The 19,838-nt window shown below is 35.3% G+C and overlaps 1 protein-coding gene across 1 annotated transcript; it reads right to left on the bottom strand.

Annotated features, from left to right (window-relative positions):
* Window positions 1–1,019: 1,019 nt before the first annotated feature.
* On the bottom strand, window positions 1,020–19,313 carry LOC100369257 (macrophage migration inhibitory factor-like). Its single transcript, XM_078007151.2, has 4 exons — window positions 19,271–19,313; window positions 19,060–19,168; window positions 7,036–7,208; window positions 1,020–1,275 (listed from the first exon to the last, which is right to left on the bottom strand). The coding sequence occupies exons 2-4, from the start codon at window positions 19,165–19,167 to the stop codon at window positions 1,206–1,208; spliced, it is 351 nt and encodes a 116-aa protein (XP_077863277.1). The 5' UTR covers window position 19,168; window positions 19,271–19,313; the 3' UTR covers window positions 1,020–1,205.
* Between the last annotated feature and the right edge of the window lie 525 nt (window positions 19,314–19,838).

The raw sequence follows: 19,838 nt of genomic DNA on the forward strand, positions 1-19,838 counted from the left end.
ATAAATGTTAAAGTTGTATGGGCCTTCGTACAACCAGTAACAGTAATCTACAGTCAACATCCATTTATTACTTTTTCGACTTCTTGAAAACTACCAGCCTGATTTCCCTGTACCTTGAGAGACCTCTCAGGCGTGTCCATTTCATATCAATTCCCAAGGCAGATTGCTTTGATATTATACATACACAAGGACCTCTCAGATTTATTTGGTGATGGTATTTGAAATGTGTATTGTTTAGAGGCTGCTTGTATATTTGATGGTGCCAACAATCATCTCTAATCAATCTCTATAGTGTAATATGGTAATAACACACATCTGTCAACAAAAAGGCTACAATAAACTAATGGCCAACAACTCATTTTTCAAATATGCGCAATGACACACTTCAAGTTGCATTCCTGTACTTGCACATAGGTACAAATTTGACTGGGACTGCAATTTTTAATGACTGGTCTCAAATTTATACAACTGACCAGGTTTTACTGTACTAAGAAAACCCAAAGATTTGGTTTGAACTATGAGCATGCACAAGTCTTTTTTGGCACCCTGTGCATTGAGCTATCTGGGGGAACTGTCAGGCTTTTGAGCCATTTAATTTCATAGTTATCCTCGTTAGATTATAAATATTCAAGTATGCAAATTGGGTGAACAATGACCACAAATTCCAAAAGGTCCTAAGTACATAATTCTGGCAAAGGATATAGTGATTACAAGTGTACATACATCAGAGTCATATCAGGAGCACTTGTTCAGATAGACATTCATACATGGGAGGTCATGGTTGTTATGTTGCCGAAACCTTGATTCTTTCATACTTGTATACTCATTACCTGTTGTTGCTATGGATACCCATTCACATACACATGTTGCTCACCTTTGACATATGAATACATGACCCTCACCCAAATTCTAAGAATGTTATTTCTGCTTGAGTAGGTCGGGTGGTCAGCATATTTGCAATGTACCAATAAAAGTCTGCCCTAAATAACTTATAAACAGCACTTGAGATATCTGAGACATTCAAAAAACAAAACAAATCTGTTTATTCATTTCTTGCATGGCTGTAGTGTCAATTACTAGTATCAACTCTTTATGAATGCTTCACTGTGACATCCCATTATTTTCATATGATTTCTGACAGAGATTTGCAAGTGACTTCAGCAGCTTACTAGTCAGCTAGTTTGTTCAGTCATTGTTGTACACTGTTACTTTGCAAATGTAGTATAGTTATAACCAATATTTTCTCTCTCTGGTGATATGAATGAAATGTACATCCTATGGGGGGAAAAAAAGTAATAAATATTTTATTTCTGAAAATTGTTTTTCTTTTCATATGCTTACTGTAAAATACTTTATTTTCGCTTGGAATAAATTTTCGCTGAAGTAATGATTCAGTGAAAATAAAATCCAGCGAATTTACCTTTTTTCCTATATTTTACATTCAACTTGCCAAAAATCAGTAATAAATTCCATACAAAACACTCAATAAGTCTTTTCAGCTAAAATAAAGTATTTCACAGTATGTGCACTTCTATGAGTGATTCTAATTGAACTAATACCTTTTTGTAATGAGAACCCCCCCCCATTAGAGCCATACAAAGTGGAAAACTACATTTCTGACCAAAAATAGAAGACTACAGATATTGTCATGACAAACCTGAAGAACTGAAGCCCATATGATACATTACACAAGTAATAAACCGAGTTGGACGTTCGTTTAGCGGCTGTATTTATTTATTTATTTAATAAATAGTGAAATCGCAACGATATTGTGACTATATAAGTAACGTTAAAGTTACGATTGAATATTTATGAAAAACATCAAGGCTATCGAGGCTATCGCCGATCTCAGATCTGTACTAGCTGAGCAGGTTGCGATTACATTACATGAACTTGATTGGTTGATACAAACACATCGATTATCCTGTTGTCTAGGCTAGTGGATGGCGTAGACAGTGCAGATTGTGCTTGTTGTATTTATTTAATAAATTGAGAAATTGCAACGATATGGGTGTAGACAGTATAGTAACTAATATAAGTCACTATAATAAAAATCTCGCCATGTTCACATAACAAATGTTAAAGTTACGATCGAATATTTACGAAAAATATAGAGGTTATAGCGGATCACAGATCTGTGCTAGTTGTAGCAGTGGGTGCATCCACGCTAACGTGAATAGTAGTACCAGTAGGTACTTATTGGTTCATTGATGAATATAATAACGCACAACCCTTAGTGGGGAGCATTTAGTAAACAACAAAATCCAATTTACGAAATAGACAAGTTGTTGCATATTGTACGTATTATGTAGGATATAGTAGTTTACTATAATATAGTTTTACTCATAAGTAATAATAAAGTAATTAGCAATATGCAATTAACCCATAAGTTCTGTTAGGGTTAGGGTTGGCTTTGGTAGGTTTAAAGTGTGTTTAACGAAAGCAAGGCTTATGGTTGCCTGTTGTTAAATAAATAAACACTACCATATTAGATTAGAATTGTATCTTTTATTGGTACGATGTAACTTGTTAGATATGCATTATATTATGAAAGCTGAGTAGGAACTAAAAAGAGAATAAAAGTAACAATGCAGTGTGCATATTTACATTAGTGTTCTCTCAGTGGTTACATTAGTGTTCTCTCAGTGGTTACATTAGTGTTCTCTCAGTGGTTAAAATAGGGTTCTATATACTGTACGACATAGATTAAGGTGAATAAACTAACTTACCGTACTTCCCCCGAGTATAAGCCCCTCCCCGAGTATAAGCCCACCCCTCTGTTTTTGGACATTTAACGAGTTGAGGGCATCCCCGATTATAGACCCAGGGTGTTTTTACCAGACATTTATTAAAATATAAATGTAAAAAGTGTATTTTATTGCATAAAAACCATGATTGGTACGGTAGTTCGGTTCCAGCTTTTACGAGAAAACTCGCATTAATTTCAGAGTGCACGGCGGGTGAACGTACATAGTTTGCACATTTTCTATTCTGTTATTTACTCGGGATGAACCCTGATGTTGCAATACTGAAATAATCCATATTTCTTTAGAGTAGTAGTTTTCCAAACGGCAAAAATGTGATCGTTAAGTTGTGAAACCTGGTCACTATCATCGTTTTACTTTTCCAAATAATCTTGTTAATTGAGACTATCGTGAATAGGGGTGTGAACAAGCAAACTATTTTTCGACATGACTTGTTGGCGGCCGTGAAAGGTTCAAATACTTCCCTGACCCTCAATTTACCTTTCGAAAATTGTGAATCAACAGGTTTTAAGGAAAAAAGTCACCGTTTTTTGTCAAAATCGGTGTTAACAGATTGCATTTTCAGTAACATCGTGGTAATACGCATTACGTTGATAAAAATACTTCGTCAATCGGAAAACTTTGACAGTATGACAGAGCATTTTCATTGGTTAATGAACGAATTAATAGCGTAAAAACGGAAATTATTGGTTTTTGGTGCGCAAATTAAAAGAGTACTTTTAGATCGATTCAAAAAGGAGCTGTTTTCATAAATTTATTAGTGATTTGTTTTGTTTTCCAATGAACACGATTACAGGACGTTTTTTTAGTGCCTCTGAGACTCGTGGCTAGCGACATTCATGGCTAAGAACACGCACTGCGTCAAAGATCACGCACCATGTTACACTTTAAATGAAACAGTGAAATGGCAAATGTCACTCTGTACACAAACAAACAATGAACCAGGGGGGATTGGCATGAGAGGGCGCCATCCGATCTGAATGGAACGTTTCGACGTCAGTCGCCCGTAGCCCATCGTCAAAGCAACAACGTCCCGTTTTCAAACAGATGAAATAATTTCAGCAATTTCTTTACAGAATAATCCACAACAAAACTTAGAGAAACATTTCATAGACAAATAGGCCCCAAAATTATGTCTATTGCAAAACAATTCAACCAACAACCAGTTTGACGCCACAATTTCTTGCTGGAGCCAGAGTTCTACTCGTGATTTTATTGCGTTCAAAACTGTTCCATTTCAAACTGCGCATGCACACACACTGTGGTTTCTCGAAATGCATACTAATTAGGTAACTTGTCACTAATAAAAGTCACCGAAAACATTTTGAGCAATTTTGAGCAATAATACTAGAGTGAAATTTAAACGTGCCTCTGCATTCTCTATGAATATCGCAACTTGCTATGATCAGGGTAAAGAGAAAATCTGTGCTTACTTTCAACAGTTAGCTGGAGTCCGCTCGAAAACGCGTCTCAAAAAATACCTTTACATCATTTTTCCGATAATTTTTCCAGCTCGTAACGATAGAATCGGTCAATTTAGAACTAACATGTATGCTATCGGAAAGCATTTTGGCACAATTTTACTGAAAAGACGAGTTTTTCATTGCTCATGAATATTAATTTATGCAAATGAGACGAGTATTTCAGCCAATCGTGTCATGCAACTCCCTCCCTGCAATGAACACTACAAAGTAGCTACAAAGTAGCTACAAAGTAGCCGTCTGGCTGCACTCCCTTTTTTTATTTTTCTAGGCATCGCCCGGGCGATGGCAGATATTACAAAGCCCATCTTGTCTGGAAAAATAACCCTGCATTGATAAAAATGATCTCAAAAAATGTTTAGAAAAAATTATTATTTCGCGTTGACCAAATATAATCATGCAAAGTGTAAATTCAAAGTGTTTCAATACATTGGTGAGAGGTAGCATTTTACGTGAACAAGAACATGCAATAAGAAGGAAAAGCAAGCCAAAGACGAAACGGGGTGCATCATGGACATAACACAACACACGCTGCGACAACTGAGTAATCAGCGACATCATTTTAGGACGCAATTGAACTTCAAGTACTTTTTGCAAACTTGCTGCGCGGCGATGCTGACATCAAGTGTGTGTTGACCGAAGTTTGACCCCAAGTCACACACTGAACTGGCGCATTACCTTAGCAATCTTTTTCTTTCGTGCCCCGTGCATAAATCTAGTAAAATTGTTATTATATCTGAAGGTACTGTAATTACACAACTTGTATGCAAGTCTGTACTGGCTTTGAATATATCAACGTCGTTTACTTAGTGCACTGCTTTTCTAATTAGGCAAATTTGTTTACAATATTGTACCGGCTCTGAATATTTCAATTTCGTAATGTATTGCTTTCATGATAATTAGTTTTTTTTTTAACCTCGCGTTTGAATTACGTGCGGCATTGGGCAATGACCTCCAGAGTTTATGCACTGATATGTAAATTCGGGCCACCCAGCTTGACGCAAATCAATATAGTTACTTGTCATTTGTTCAAAAAATCTTTCAACTCTCACAAATACCATGGATGCGAAGAGTTAACTGGGTGTTAAATGAAAAGGAACATCTTTCTTGGACAAAAAATACGTCAGTACAAGATTATGTGTGCAAGGTTAGATTTATAGAACATGACCGCTTAACTCTGTTTTTTACTCAATCCGGTATAATGAAAATGTGACACAAGGCCAATCGTCCGACCAATCAAAAACGTCAATTTACGCACCATAGGGCGGTTCACTTAAACGACATAATAGAATAATGGCCGACACACGGTCGATGCAACCCTGTGGACCAGCGACGAAAAAGCCCTGTACTAAGCTTTCCATCACGGAAATTCGTAATCGATGTGCTGACCGATGGATTTTTATCCGACTAAGTAATAATCTTGCCCAACATCTGTAGTGTCGTGAGGGAATGATTTTTTTCAGGTCAAATCTTTACCGAACCTAAACTGCTTGCTAACTGAAAGGCTGTGATGACGGAGATCATCTGCGATTGTGGCTACACCAAGTACTGATAACATAACAACTCAAACAAAATGTATATTTTTAATGTCTTCATGCAATATATTCTGAGTTATCCACTTTATTCTGGCCCGCGAATTAATAGGATACAATTTTAAACATGTTTTTGAACGCCGCGAATTAAAAGGATACATTTAAAAATTAGCGTTCGAAAACAAAATGGGTGCGCGAATTAATAGAGACCGTGAATTAATCGAGTTTTTACGGTAATCATTGTAAAAAGCGTTGTTGAAATCAATGACGATTTGTTTAGCTTTTTTGTTTTCTCAAAAAGACGTAATATTCTTCCGAGACCCGCACTGTGAACGAAAATTGTAATTTGGATAATGTTTCGAGGCTGGGAAGATAGTTACAGTTTTAAACGCACTAAAAAATTATTTTTCTGAGGTGGTCCTTGAGTATAAGCGATAAATATTTCATGCCATATTCAGTTTACCTCTCAAAAATGGCTAGTTACTAGTTATTTGGAAAAACCATGTCGTTTATTCGATGCAATCAATTCCAACAGATCGTACTTCGATATCGATAATTTACGTCCGCATTGCGCTACCGGAAAGTCTTCGAGAATTTACGAAAAATTGTGTCAGTACAACACAGCATTCTGATTGGTTAATAAACAACTTGACCCATTAGGACAGAGGATGCTGCTGCAGGTCAAATCTGCAAATGCATCATGGCGGAAAGTGATTTTATCGAGAGTTTGCGTACGATCCAACACCTTCGTCAGTGGAGATAACATGACAATTTTGACTTTGACTGTTTCAACAGACTCAAATGTTTTTAATTTCGTAAATTCTGGTGGTACGTAATTAATATTGTAATAAAATGTGCATATTTTTTGTGATCATTTCTATTTCTTCATTGTGAAAATCAATGACGACTCAACTAATTTGGTAATTTGATTTTCCCTCAAAGACGTAATCTGTCACTTGATGAATCAAATTTTTCATTTGCACACTTTTTCGAGGGGGGTGCTCGGGTAAGCGCCCACCCCTAAAAAATCGTGATTTTCTGAGTTGAGGCCCCTGGGCGCTAACGCGGTCGAGTACGGTAATAGAGGAGCTATCCTACAGTTCATTTGTTACAGTTGAGCTATCCCATATTTCCTATAATTGTTATACTACAAGCCTAGAGTTAGCTAATAGAGGAGCTATCCTACAGTTCATTTGTTGCAGTTGAGCTATCCCGTAATTCCTATAATCCATTAAGACCATCATACAATTAACTTACCGAGTAGCATCAATTCCAAGTCTGGTATTCAGCCATTCCATGATTGCCTTGCTATAAACCTTGTTTTCTTCTAGCCCAATTTTGCCAATACAAACCAGTGTTACATGGGCACATGAATCGGTTGTACCATTGAATCCCATCATCTCATCCGGTCTAATGTGAATGCTTATATACTGAAATAATTAAACACAACTTAGATGATTAATGTGTCGGTTTGAAATGCCTAGCTCATACATTTTTGTTGTTCAAATTTTGTGTATGTGTGAAATGTGACATGTAGAATGAGAAAATGTTTGTTGTTAGTTTCAGGGGATGATTTGTCAACCAATACCTTCAATTCAGTACAAAGCAGTATTTGAAAGCATTTTGTAATTACTAGTCCACAATCCACAGATTTATGGAGTATATATTTATTGATCAGATTGTGGTAGCTAAGCTCACAGATTTTAATAATTTTTAAACTTGAACATAACAAATTTGGAATCTCTGCCAAATCCATTTTTCCAGATATAGGCAAAAATGTCATTTAACATTCGGCCATTAAAAATAAAATGACCAAAAACAAGCCAAACAAATCAAAAAGTACCCAAATAAACAAAAACAAACCACATCAAATCAAAAAGTACCCAAATAAACAAAAACAAACCACAACAAATCAAAAAGTACCCAAGTAAACAAAAACAAATCAAAAAGTACCCAAATAAATAAAAACAAATCAAAAAGTACCCAAATAAACAAAAATAAACCGAACAAATCAAAAAGTACCCAAGTAAACAAAAACAAATCAAAAAGTACCCAAATAAACAAAAACAAACCACAACAACTCTATCATGTACACCTTGATCAACCAGCCATTTTGAAAGAAAACACTGAACTGTTGATCGTGCTCTTCTCATCTAGTCAAGCACTGTCTTCAAACAAGCCATAGTAAAATTAAATTTATAATGACACAAAATGAATATATAAGTAAATACTAAAGAAATGACGAGCTGATAATAAATACAGTAAATTCCATTAAGGCATAAATGTTTTTACATATACTCCATTGCTATAATATTTCAAAATGTTCTAAAAAATCACAATACACTTCAAGAAAATATTCGACATTAAAAAATACAAACAAAATAAATAATAGATTTAATTTCTGACAGTGACATTAAATTTAAAAAAGAACCCACCGTATTAATAGTCTTCAGACATATACATTTCTGTAGTCACATGCTAATTATTTATTTATTATGCATATAATTATGCTATTTGTTGTGGTGCAGTCCACTTCAAAATATTGGTCACAATGCAGATGATTTTATCCAGTTTATCCAGAGGATATTCAGACTAGTATTATTGTTATATCACAGTAAATCAGAATGCCAAAACAGGAGGAGTGTCCAATGCCATTCAAAGCAACAAAAAGTTGCCAGGATCACAAGACAAAAATCACATTAGCAAAATACCATAATGAACCCCTGACGATGGTCTCAGCAATGGTACCAGGTGTCCGAAATGAGCAAGTAGTGTTCTTTAATTAAAAGGATAAGCATTTTTTAATTGAGTATAATAGTAAACAATTCCAGGCCATGTGATAAGTCATCATATACATGCACACTGTTTTAATACAAAACACCAGCATCTCATAAACTAAGCCAGTAACACATTCCTTGTATACAAATTTTCAGCATTTTTTTTTTCTTTTGAAATTATGCTTTATGTTTCTTTATTTTTCATAAAGTTATTTTTCTTTTACTAATATCTGATTTGTAACTCTTTTCATCCCCTCCGGGGAATGTTATGTGTTAATAAATAAATGTTGCACACAAACTTTTTAAAACATGTAGCTAATCACATCTTAGCTCTATGTTGCTCATTATTTGCTGAGAGACGGCCGCTTAGGTATGGGCTCTATAACTTATAGCACATGAACCTAAAAACGTTAGGTAATCAAACAAAAATGACGTTGTACTAAAGTCCAAAAAGCACGTTCAATGTCTTCATTTTTTTCATAGTATAAAAACGATTTACTCCCTTGCTTATTGTGACACCCTCAAATCAACGGATTTCCATTCCCCTCAAGAGTCAAAATGGTATGTGCCTCCATTTTACGCTACAACTGGAAAAAGTCTTTTTTGCTTGACGTGTTCATTTGCCTTCAATTATGTTTTAGTGTCTGTCACTGTCGCATTCTGAGTCTTGCCGATAACATTTTGGTTCAAATCCACGTAGCTATCGCCGAAAATTCAAGAAATCTTTCATTTCATTGTCAACTAACATGCCGGAAATCAAATTAGCATAACAACGCGTTCGAGGGTTGTTGCCATATTATTCGACAGCTTTCCACACTAGTGCCACACCACATACAACTAAAATATTTAAACCTTTGTTGGGAAATTCATGTGTAAATTGTGTTTTTAAGTCGCGTACCATAAATTGCGTTTTACAGTTCCTCAAGTTTGTTCCAAAGACATGCAGTCGCACCAGAGATAACCAGAACATTGATTCATTTCAAAAACGTTTGTTGTTACTTTTGTTTCAGGTTCGATAGCATTTAGTATTCATTTCTATGCAATATAAAATCATATCGATGCTGTGGGCGGCGAAGGCTGACAGATTGTTTTGGTTCTGTGGCCGGCTCTCATGGCTCGGGCAACTGACATTAGCCGACTTTTTTTTACTATTCTGACGTGTTCTGAGCTGTATCAATTAGCTCCATGGCTGTATATAACAGTTAGTCACTGACAAGTAAGTAGGTTGGTACATGGAGCTAAATCTTTTTTAGCTCCATGATTGGTACTAGTAAACAGCCCGGGACATGGTCAATATAGGAGTCTGAATCAGTTGTGCCTTGAAAATAGCGTCATCACACAGTATTCCATTAATAAACAAAATCATCCCATAATTATTGACAAGTTGATATTAGCTTATACTAAAACAAGCCGGTAGGCTGGTTGGCGATCAGCTCCACTAAAAAAACAAGCATGTTTTCGGCTGTTGTCACGGTAGGCACCGGGCACCGTATACGAAGTTGGCCAAAAAAACACTCAGTCTTTAGAAGTCACTTTATTTTATTGCTAGGACGTATTCTGCTGTTAAATTTATTATTTCCAACCGTTTTGCATTAGTATTTTCTAGATTGAAGGCAGCATTAACAGTTCATTAAAAGTTCAAAGATGCGTTGGGATTACGTTGATACAGTGTAACAATGTTGGCACCGGTGATCTCTTGCCAGTGTGCAGGCAACATAGCCAAAATAAAAAAGCATGACCATTTAAACACTGCTATTACAAGACTGGTAATAGGTAATAAAATTTGGGGCGAAAGTATTCCAATTAGTGGCGGTATAACCTGCCTGTGAAGTATGAACAAAATCAGCCAAGCCAAAAAAACCACAGAAGAGTTAAAAAGCAATTCTTGGTGAACTGTAACCCCAACTTAGGGGTCAAATTTCTCGGTAATGAAAAAAGATACCAAAAATTCAAATAGTAGTTTTGTGCCAACACTCAGCTATGTCTGAGGTGTTTCATCCTGAATTTGTAGGAGGAGATACATTTGGGGCGAAGTTAATCAAAATCTTGGGGGGGGGGGGGGGGGCTGTTGCTATGGCAACAGTGGGCCAAACATTTTTTTAAAGATTTTTTCCAATAACTAGGGTGAAGGTGTGACCTACCTGCCAATTTTGAGCGAAATCGGCCAAGCCAAAAAAAATCACAGAAGAAATACTACGTGAAAACACTGGAAATCACACACACAGACACACACACACATTTTAAGGGCAATCCTAGCAGAGCGGATCGCCAATATGTTATTTAGAGTACTAACAAATTCCCACTTCCGGTCCAATTAGAATTAAAATACACCACGAATATTCACTTTTGAGATTTTTGGTATGTGTTGGTTCTTGGAAATTTCAGCTTCATCGTCCTGTACTTCAAACTTCCCAAATTGTGTCAAATCGGAGAGTTTCTTGATTTCGATATCGAAACCGCCTTGGCTTAATTATTTGCTGGGGGTGGCCGCTTAGGTACATGCTCTGCAACTTGCAGCGCATGGACCTATAAACATGTTAGGTAATCAAATTCACAAGAAGTTGACAATCCTTAATACTGCTAAATCACCAGTTGTGAACTTTATCAGGATTCCCGTATAAAGTTACACATCATTCTAGCAAGGAAAAATATTGATTACTGGTGTGCAGGTTATATAATAAAATATAAAATAATTAATATTTCATTTTTGTTAGTATAATATGTACACATTATATCTACTTGGTGTGGGTATTGCCAAGCAAGTTTATAAAATTATAAACAAATATTTTCGTAAATAAAACTGACTGCGAAATACATCTTTGAATAGTATTACTGATGAATACTTTATATCGTAATTTCTTTCAATTTGAATTAGTTGTATTGCAATCATTAGTAATAATAATAATAATATTTATTGCATCTTTAGAAATACAGTATATCTATCAGTACAGTAGCAATAAAAGTATAATAAATAAGTATAAATAGTGTAAATGTATACATTCCTTTATTTCATTGTTGAGACTGAGTTATACAGTTTGTTACGTACTACAATTTATCTATATTGGAAAACGGTTATTAATTTCAATAAACAATATTCAACTTTCCTTTGCAACGCCAATAAGATCATAATGGTAATGTTTATTGGTCTTTGAAACTAGAGGCATTATCAGAGCATGGGTCTTATTTTGGAACTCCTGCCAGGATGGTATTCCCAGATTAGTGCCAGTTGTTAAAGAAACATAAAACTTTAATTCTCAACAAGGATGAAAGGACCAGTTACTGAGACAAAGCCCTACTCCCCGCGAAACCCTACAGATACGAAACTCAATTACCGCGAAAGCCACTCACCGCAAAGCTACTAGTTATTATTACAAAAATAGACCTGACGCTCATTGGTAATTACAACGTAGCCAGCAACGAATTAGAAGTATGATATACAATACTTGCTTCAGTATGTCAAGACCAAGATGAATCTTTACGTGTTAAATTTTGTATTGCTTTAAGAATACAATGCTTTATGTGGTTGATCACTGTATAAATTGTCCACTCCTCTTCATGTACATTCTTTTTGTGTTTCTGTCACACAGAAAACCAGCCCAGATATAGACCTGCCATATATAAAGTTTAAAGGTTTTGTTTTCGACATAAAACAAATAAATCATTAACAACAACAAAATGAAAATAAAACCACAACATCTACAAGACACAGTATTAACCCATATACCTGCTGCATACTAACATAAAGTCAATCTGACATAAAATTACAACAAATTGAGATGTTTTGGCATTTCTGACCCAATTTTCAGACTACCATCATCAACCAATAAGGAACCTCACATCTAAAATAAAAAATCTTGAAAATAGCATTTCTGCCAAAAAATTAAACAAATTAGCATCTAAAAATACCACAAAAAATACAAAGATAACTCTACCATATGACAGAGAGGATTACATCAAGTAACTTTACGGTTGACATGAAAGCAATCTGTGTGAATTCAAGATATCATTACGAAATGAACAACCTTGAGAGAGGTCTGCCCCAAATCCCTACATAATAAATATGAAAGGAATTTGACTTCATTTGGAGAAGTCGAAAAAAACACTTTTGGCTAAAAATATCAAAAAATAATAATGAAAAAATTCACTTAAAATACAAATTTGAAGATAATGCTACCACATCAACAGGCCACACAAAGGACCAGCCATGGTACCTACATGCTAAATATCAAGTCAATCAGACTGACATTTCTTGAGAAATTGATGAAAATATCAATTTTCAGCTTTTTTGACCCAATTTCCAGATTTGTTGATTTGCTTTATGATCTTATAGCTTAGAGGTCCTTTGGACCAATGAGTTGACAATCAAAGAATATAGATCTATAGATTCCTTGCAGCCCTGTACTTCTATGCCCCAAAGTTGGAGGATTTTAGAATGGTTGAATTATTTTATTAATAACATTATTATAGGTAATTTCAAGTAACATGAAGAACATAGAACACTTTCCCGGGGTATTTGAAACTGAAATTTCCATCTAACTATAAGGCTGTCGCTGATTGGCTGCTGAGCTGGAATCACAATTTTTTTTTTTCAAATACCCCAGAAAAGTGTTCTATCTATGTTCTTCTTGTAATTAAGTGTTCGCATTTAAGGTAGCGGGACTATTATTTGCATACTTGTTTTCATCTTCTAATTGTGACTAAATGACTACAAATAGACCCGGGAAAGTATATATTTTTAGAATCGCCAGACTTCAAGCTTTTCACAAGTGTATTTTGCATGCCCGTAACTGCATTCTACAACACGTTACTCAATCAAAGGTGAAAAATGACTTTTTCTGTAAAAAAAATAATTACGCATTTTTGCTGGCGATAAGTATTTTTATCATTTTTCCTAGTTGTTCAATAGTCTGGTAAATTGAATGTGTCTGGTCAGTTTTATTCAAGCAACGCGTTTTAAAAAATAGTGTGCTGAATTTCAATTACTGTTTTAGTCGCATTGCCTCCAACTCAAACCACAACTCGTTGGTAAATAATCGATGAAATGGTTTGTCTGGACACATTCAAGTTCCTCTCACTGTCACCTTAAAGCTGTGAAAATTTGGTGTTAATCCGACGATAATAAGTATACGTTATTTTTTATTAAAGACCTTGTATTTTGAAAAACATAAACTCCTAGAAAACGTCCATGAAGTAACAGCAAAGATTTTCAAGCTTGTTTATCGGCACAATCAATTTGTTTTCCCATCAAAGTTTGTTTTAACATGTGTAGGGACATCCAAATGTGTAAGGCTATTGGAAACCAAAAAAATAAAGGAATGGGATAGCTATAATTGGATAAATTCGGCATATGAAAACACCAAAATCAATGATTTTTTTCAGTGGCTGTGTGACCTTGTGTCTGACACATTCATATGCAAATGACTAATCTGTGAAACAAATAGGGGCAGAGACAAACCACTCAAATGTTTGGAAACACTAATTGTGTGTCAGATAGCTACTGATAACACATCCTAACATTGCTTTGTCTTGAGTTTATCTTTGAAACTTATAGGCACACAGATTAAACCTGTGTTGTTGATTTTGGAAAACACTATTGAGGCTGCATTGCTTCCCTTCAGAAAATCTACATTTTAACCAACTTACACGACATTCTATGTTATGTTGACTTTATAACATGAAAGTTTATAGTGCATTTCATCAATTAATAAATAAATGTGAAAATCGTAATTTTCAACACAAATAATAGTCTTGCTACCTTAAGAGATTTTTCCACACAAATTCGGACGAATTTTTTTATCGGTTGGCTTAATATTACCCCCAATGGGTCGTATTTCTGTGAAAGATTGGTATTTTTGTCCTGATTTGTAGGAATTTGAAAAACGCGTTTCACAACTTGTCTCTTATTTAATTTTATGTCGCATTTAAAATGGCGGACCCCATACAGTATTTATTTTATTACCGGGTATCACGTGTGAGCCAGCTTACTGCGATTATAACCATGCTGGGCACGGATCTAGAAGCCGTACCTACACACGAATTGGTGACGTAACAAAATACATGACCTTCAATCGGGGTCGTTTCCTCGGTATATACGAATTGGTATATACAAATTACAATAAAGATACTTAAGACATTACACATAAGGTAAAACAAATCATGTGACAATATAATGATAATAACGGTAATAAATCCTAGCTTAACAGTTGAACAGAACGCTCATATAGTCAGTCGGGTCATGCCGAGGGTCACGCACTTGTTGCAAAATGGCCGTGTGGTTGAAACTGGGTCATGGCGTGACGGGCGAGGAAGACATCATTAAACACTCTCAAAATCACAATAAAACGGGGAAGTGGTTGCAAATTACGGCGTAGCCAACATGGGAAATAAAAAAACGCTCAATACAAACGACATGGGTTCGAATCACATGAGATACACACTCACCAGAACCGAAGCAATCAGAAACTAGCAATCGTTTTGGCTTTTCCGTTCAACTCATCGGAACACTGGAGTAGTTAGAAAAATGAACACCACTTCACGACCAACGTCGTGGTGTGGTACACAAGCGTGCCATCAAATAAAAACAAAATTAGCTTGAAAAGACAGTGGGTTCGAGTCCCGCTCAGAGCTACCGTAAAAACGTAAATCAAATAAACAGAAATCTCTCAAACCGTAAACAAGTAAGCAAAGAACGTCGCGAAAAAATAATAAACCTCACAAAACTCCATCATACAAAACTGATGGAATAAATAATAAAATAACTTACGTCTTAAACTGGACGACGAGCAATTTGTTCAACAGTTTCCAGTCACAAGAGATAAACAAGACCCAAGTCAAGGTAAGTTTTGTTAAAGTGTCGATGACGTTCCCTATATTACGAAAACAATTCAGGCAACAGACGAATATCTTCTGTGGTGTTGTGGAATTTATACTGTGTCTGCAGAATTGCTGATTGAGGGTTCGAAGCCAGCTGTTAACATTTTGTTAGAAAGTTTCACAATTAAATCAAATATCCAATGATACCAGTATATTTATTTCATTATTTTAACAACTTGCAATGGTGGAAGTTGGTCAAACACGAGTTCTTACACCTAAATAAGTATCAAATATTTATCCACACATTTATTCTCTCAATTTAACAACCTTGTAGAGGTGGAAATTAATTAAACAACAGGTATTTACTCACAAATATAATGGTCAATATTTCTCCATACATTCATTCTGTCAATTTAAGAACTTGTAATTGTTGGAATTAATCAAATGAGAGTTGTCTACACCAAAATAAGTTTCAAATGCTTGTCCCTACATTTATTCTCTCAATTTAACAACTTGTAATGGTGTAAAATTATTAAATGAGAGTTGTCTACACCAAAATAAGTCTCAAATTTTGTCCACACATTTATTCTCTCAATTTAACAATTTGTAATTTGTGGAAGTAAATTAAATGCGACTTTTCTACACCAAAATAAGTCTAAAATATTTGTCCACACATTTATTCTCTCAATTTAACAACTTGTATTTATGGGAATTAATCAAACGCGAGTTGTTTACACCAAAATAAGACTTAAATATTAGTCCACACATTTATTCTCTCAATTTAACAATTTGTAATTTGTGAAAGTAAATTAAATGTGACTTTTCTACACCAAAATAAGTCTAAAATATTTGTCCACACATTTATTCTCTCAATTTAACAACTTGTATTTGTGGGAATTAATCAAACGCGAGTTGTTTACACCAAAATAAGACTCAAATATTAGTCCATACATTTATTCTCTCAATTTAACAACTTGTAATGGTGTAAAATAATTAAACGAGAGCTGTCTACACCAAAATAAGTCTAAAATATTTGTCCGCACATTTATTCTCTCAATTTAACAACTTGTAATGGTGTAAAATAATTAAACGAGAGCTGTCTACACCAAAATAAGTCTAAAATATTTGTCCGCACATTTATTCTCTCAATTTAACAACTTGTAATGGTGTAAAATAATTAAACGAGAGCTGTCTACATCAAAATAAGTCTAAAATATTTGTCCGCACACTTATTCTCTCAATTTAACAACTTGTAATGGTGTAAAATAATTAAACGAGAGCTGTCTACATCAAAATAAGTCTAAAATATTTGTCCGCACACTTATTCTCTCAATTTAACAACTTGTAATGGTGTAAAATAATTAAACGAGAGCTGTCTACACCAAAATAAGTATTAAATATTTGTCCGCACACTTATTCTCTCAATTTAACAAATTGTAATGGTGTAAAATAATTAAACGAGAGCTGTCTACACCAAAATAAGTATTAAATATTTGTCCGCACATTCATTCTCTCAATTTAACAACTTGTAATTGTGGGAATTAATCAAACGAGAGCTGTCTACACCAAAATAAGTCTAAAATATTTGTCCGCACACTTATTCTCTCAATTTAACAACTTGTAATTGTGGGAATTAATCAAACGAGAGCTGTCTACACCAAAATAAGTATAAAATATTTGTCCACACATTTATTCTTTTAATTTAACAGCCTGTAATTGTGGGAATTAATCAAACGTGAGTTGTTTACACCAAACTAAGTATTAAATATTTGTTGAGAAATTTATTCTCTCAATTTAACAACTTGTAATGGTGTAAAATAATTAAACGAGTTGTCTACACCAAAATTAATCTCAAATATTTGTCCACACATTTATTGTCACAATTTAACCACTTATTAATAGTGGAAATTACTTAAACGCGACTTGTTTAATCAGTTGACATCAATGCAACTTACCCGCAGACAGTGCACAACAGAGTATCATTATTGAGCAAATATAAACAGGAACGTGTCTTGGCATTAGGTTTAGGGTCGGGTCAGGTATGGGCAACGGAATTATTAACAGGAACGTGTCTTGGCATTAGGGTTAGGGTCGGGTCAGGTATGGGCAACGCAAATGGCAAACACCCAATTGGCAAAATGTACACTAACGGGTTATGCCATGTATATAGTTTACACAAGTAAAAACACAAAATTGCCAATTTTTTGGACAATTGTAACTCAATAATAGAAATATGTTGTATTTCTATATATATACACACTATATACTCTTATCAAATGCAAACAAAACCAGTCAATCTATCGTGGTCTTGTGGGTCAGTTCTCTACATAGTGATCAGGAGGAGCCGGGTTCAATTTCCTTGCCTGCCCATCTTTTTCTCGCAAACACTATTTGGCAATAAAGCTAAATATGACAACAAATTATTCAATTTGCATGACTACCCACATAGCTCAGTTGATTTGTACTATGTCAGCAATGTGAGTGATTGCTGGTTCGAATCCAGTATGTTTAGTTAGATTTTTGAATGCTAGTGAAGACAGTGCTCCTATGAATAGGACTTAAATCCTATCTCTTGTGTGAAGACACTCGTGGTACAGTGGACAAGACAGTGTGCTGGGAACTCAAAGATCGCAAGTTCGAAACACGGATTGGACACTCTTACAAAAGGCATGAAAGATGTTAAAAACATAAACAGCGAATTCAAAAACTCAAGTCAGAAAAACAGAACGCAAGAATACTACCTCATATGGAAGGCAGTCAAAGTCGACGTAGAACGAACACAGTTGACAGCTGTAGGTCACGTGCAACAACAGACATGAGGGTCCTTTCTTTTGTATTGACCCCCTAATGATTACTGATCCCCCTTTCTAACTCTTCCCCCAAAAATAATATATCGCCCCTTTTAAAATGTATTGACCCACAGATTAATGAATATTCATGAGCACAGAAACTGCTACGTCATGAATAAATTAGCATAATTAAAAAAAAATTGCATAAAGTGTAGGTAAGTCTTCTGGAGTCCTGCCCCATGCTGTTCCGGCCGCAGACATGTACACGACAGGGCTAGGCTGTGTAGGGGTGTCGTCAAGTCCCAATGAAAATATCACCCCTAAAATAGCTTTAAATATTACAAATCAGTACACATACAGACAACCGATTAAGAAACGTGACAAGCGCCTGTGCCCGAACCTAGTAGATAGACAGCAGCTTTTATTTACAACCGCGTAGAAAATTTTACATTTCTAATTTGGTGTTTATAATGTAATAAAGTTAATAATGAATAACAAAAAAAGTTAGTAAGCGAATGTTACGTACGTTATGGCAACAGTCAGTTGGCATCGGTGTCGCTGGTTGCTGCAGTTTATGCAGCTCTCTTAGTCGTGGTATACGTTGCGGGCGACAAGAGCTGCTAAACTGCAGCAATGTCGCTGGGTGTATATGATAGAGGGAAGTTGTGCAATCAAATTTGCCGAGTTCGCAGTTTTTCGCCGATAAAAAAATAACTAAGGCAAAAACTCACGGTTTTTCAGCATTTTTGTAATAAAGACATTATTCTCTATCAATAATCCGCCCAAAATAGGAACATTTCTACTAATTCTTGTGTTTTTTCGACGTTTTTCGAAAAAACCTGCGATTAGCTTGCGAAAGTAGAACATCCCGGAGGGGGTGAAACGGCCACCTCCACACCTACCTTCTGATCTTTCTGCAGGAGATCCACCAATAGTTTTGTCAATGTCGTGATGGAATCGCTTGGTATTTTGTCACGCGACACATTAGTAAAAATGGTTAGGACAGGCATTCTATAAAATCAATGAAAACGCTGCTTGTAGAAATGTCGACAAAACACAGATATCTGAAAAGCTGTCAATACTGGCAGCTAACAATTTGTTTCGTCTACTGACCCCGGCTCTTCGACACGATGGTTCAGGGGCCGCGAGAGTTCACGAATTGCGAGAAAGCAAGAACGAAATACGCATGCTCAATTAATGTGGCGAGTTTGCCGGTAAACAAAGGCAGACAGGATAGCAAACATATAAGTTTAATTCTTTTCAATATATTTATAAACGATTTGCTGAATCAAATAGGCGAATCATGTAAACCTGCTAAATGATGAAATTCTCCGATTCCCTTCCCAATACTCGTACATTAGAGAAAGATTTGCAAAATTGCTTTATGGCTCAGAATTATGGGCCCTAGACTTGCAGGACATCCAGGACAATGCTAAATGGGACAAAACATTAATATTAAATTCTGCAAACAAATCTTACAAGTAAATAACAAATCCTGTAACTTAGCATCAAGAGCAGTGGTGGGTCATTATCCACTACTACTCAGTGCAAAAGTTTAAGCTATTAATTACTGGTTGCATATAAAGGATCTCCCAGATGATAATCTTACAAAACAGGCATACCTAGAACAAACACAACACAATACTATACAATACAAATGGCTAAATGCAATACATACAAT

The sequence above is a fragment of the Saccoglossus kowalevskii genome, chromosome 16 (genome assembly GCF_978046115.1).
Source record: "Saccoglossus kowalevskii chromosome 16, keSacKowa6.1, whole genome shotgun sequence".
Lineage (NCBI taxonomy): Eukaryota > Metazoa > Hemichordata > Enteropneusta > Harrimaniidae > Saccoglossus > Saccoglossus kowalevskii.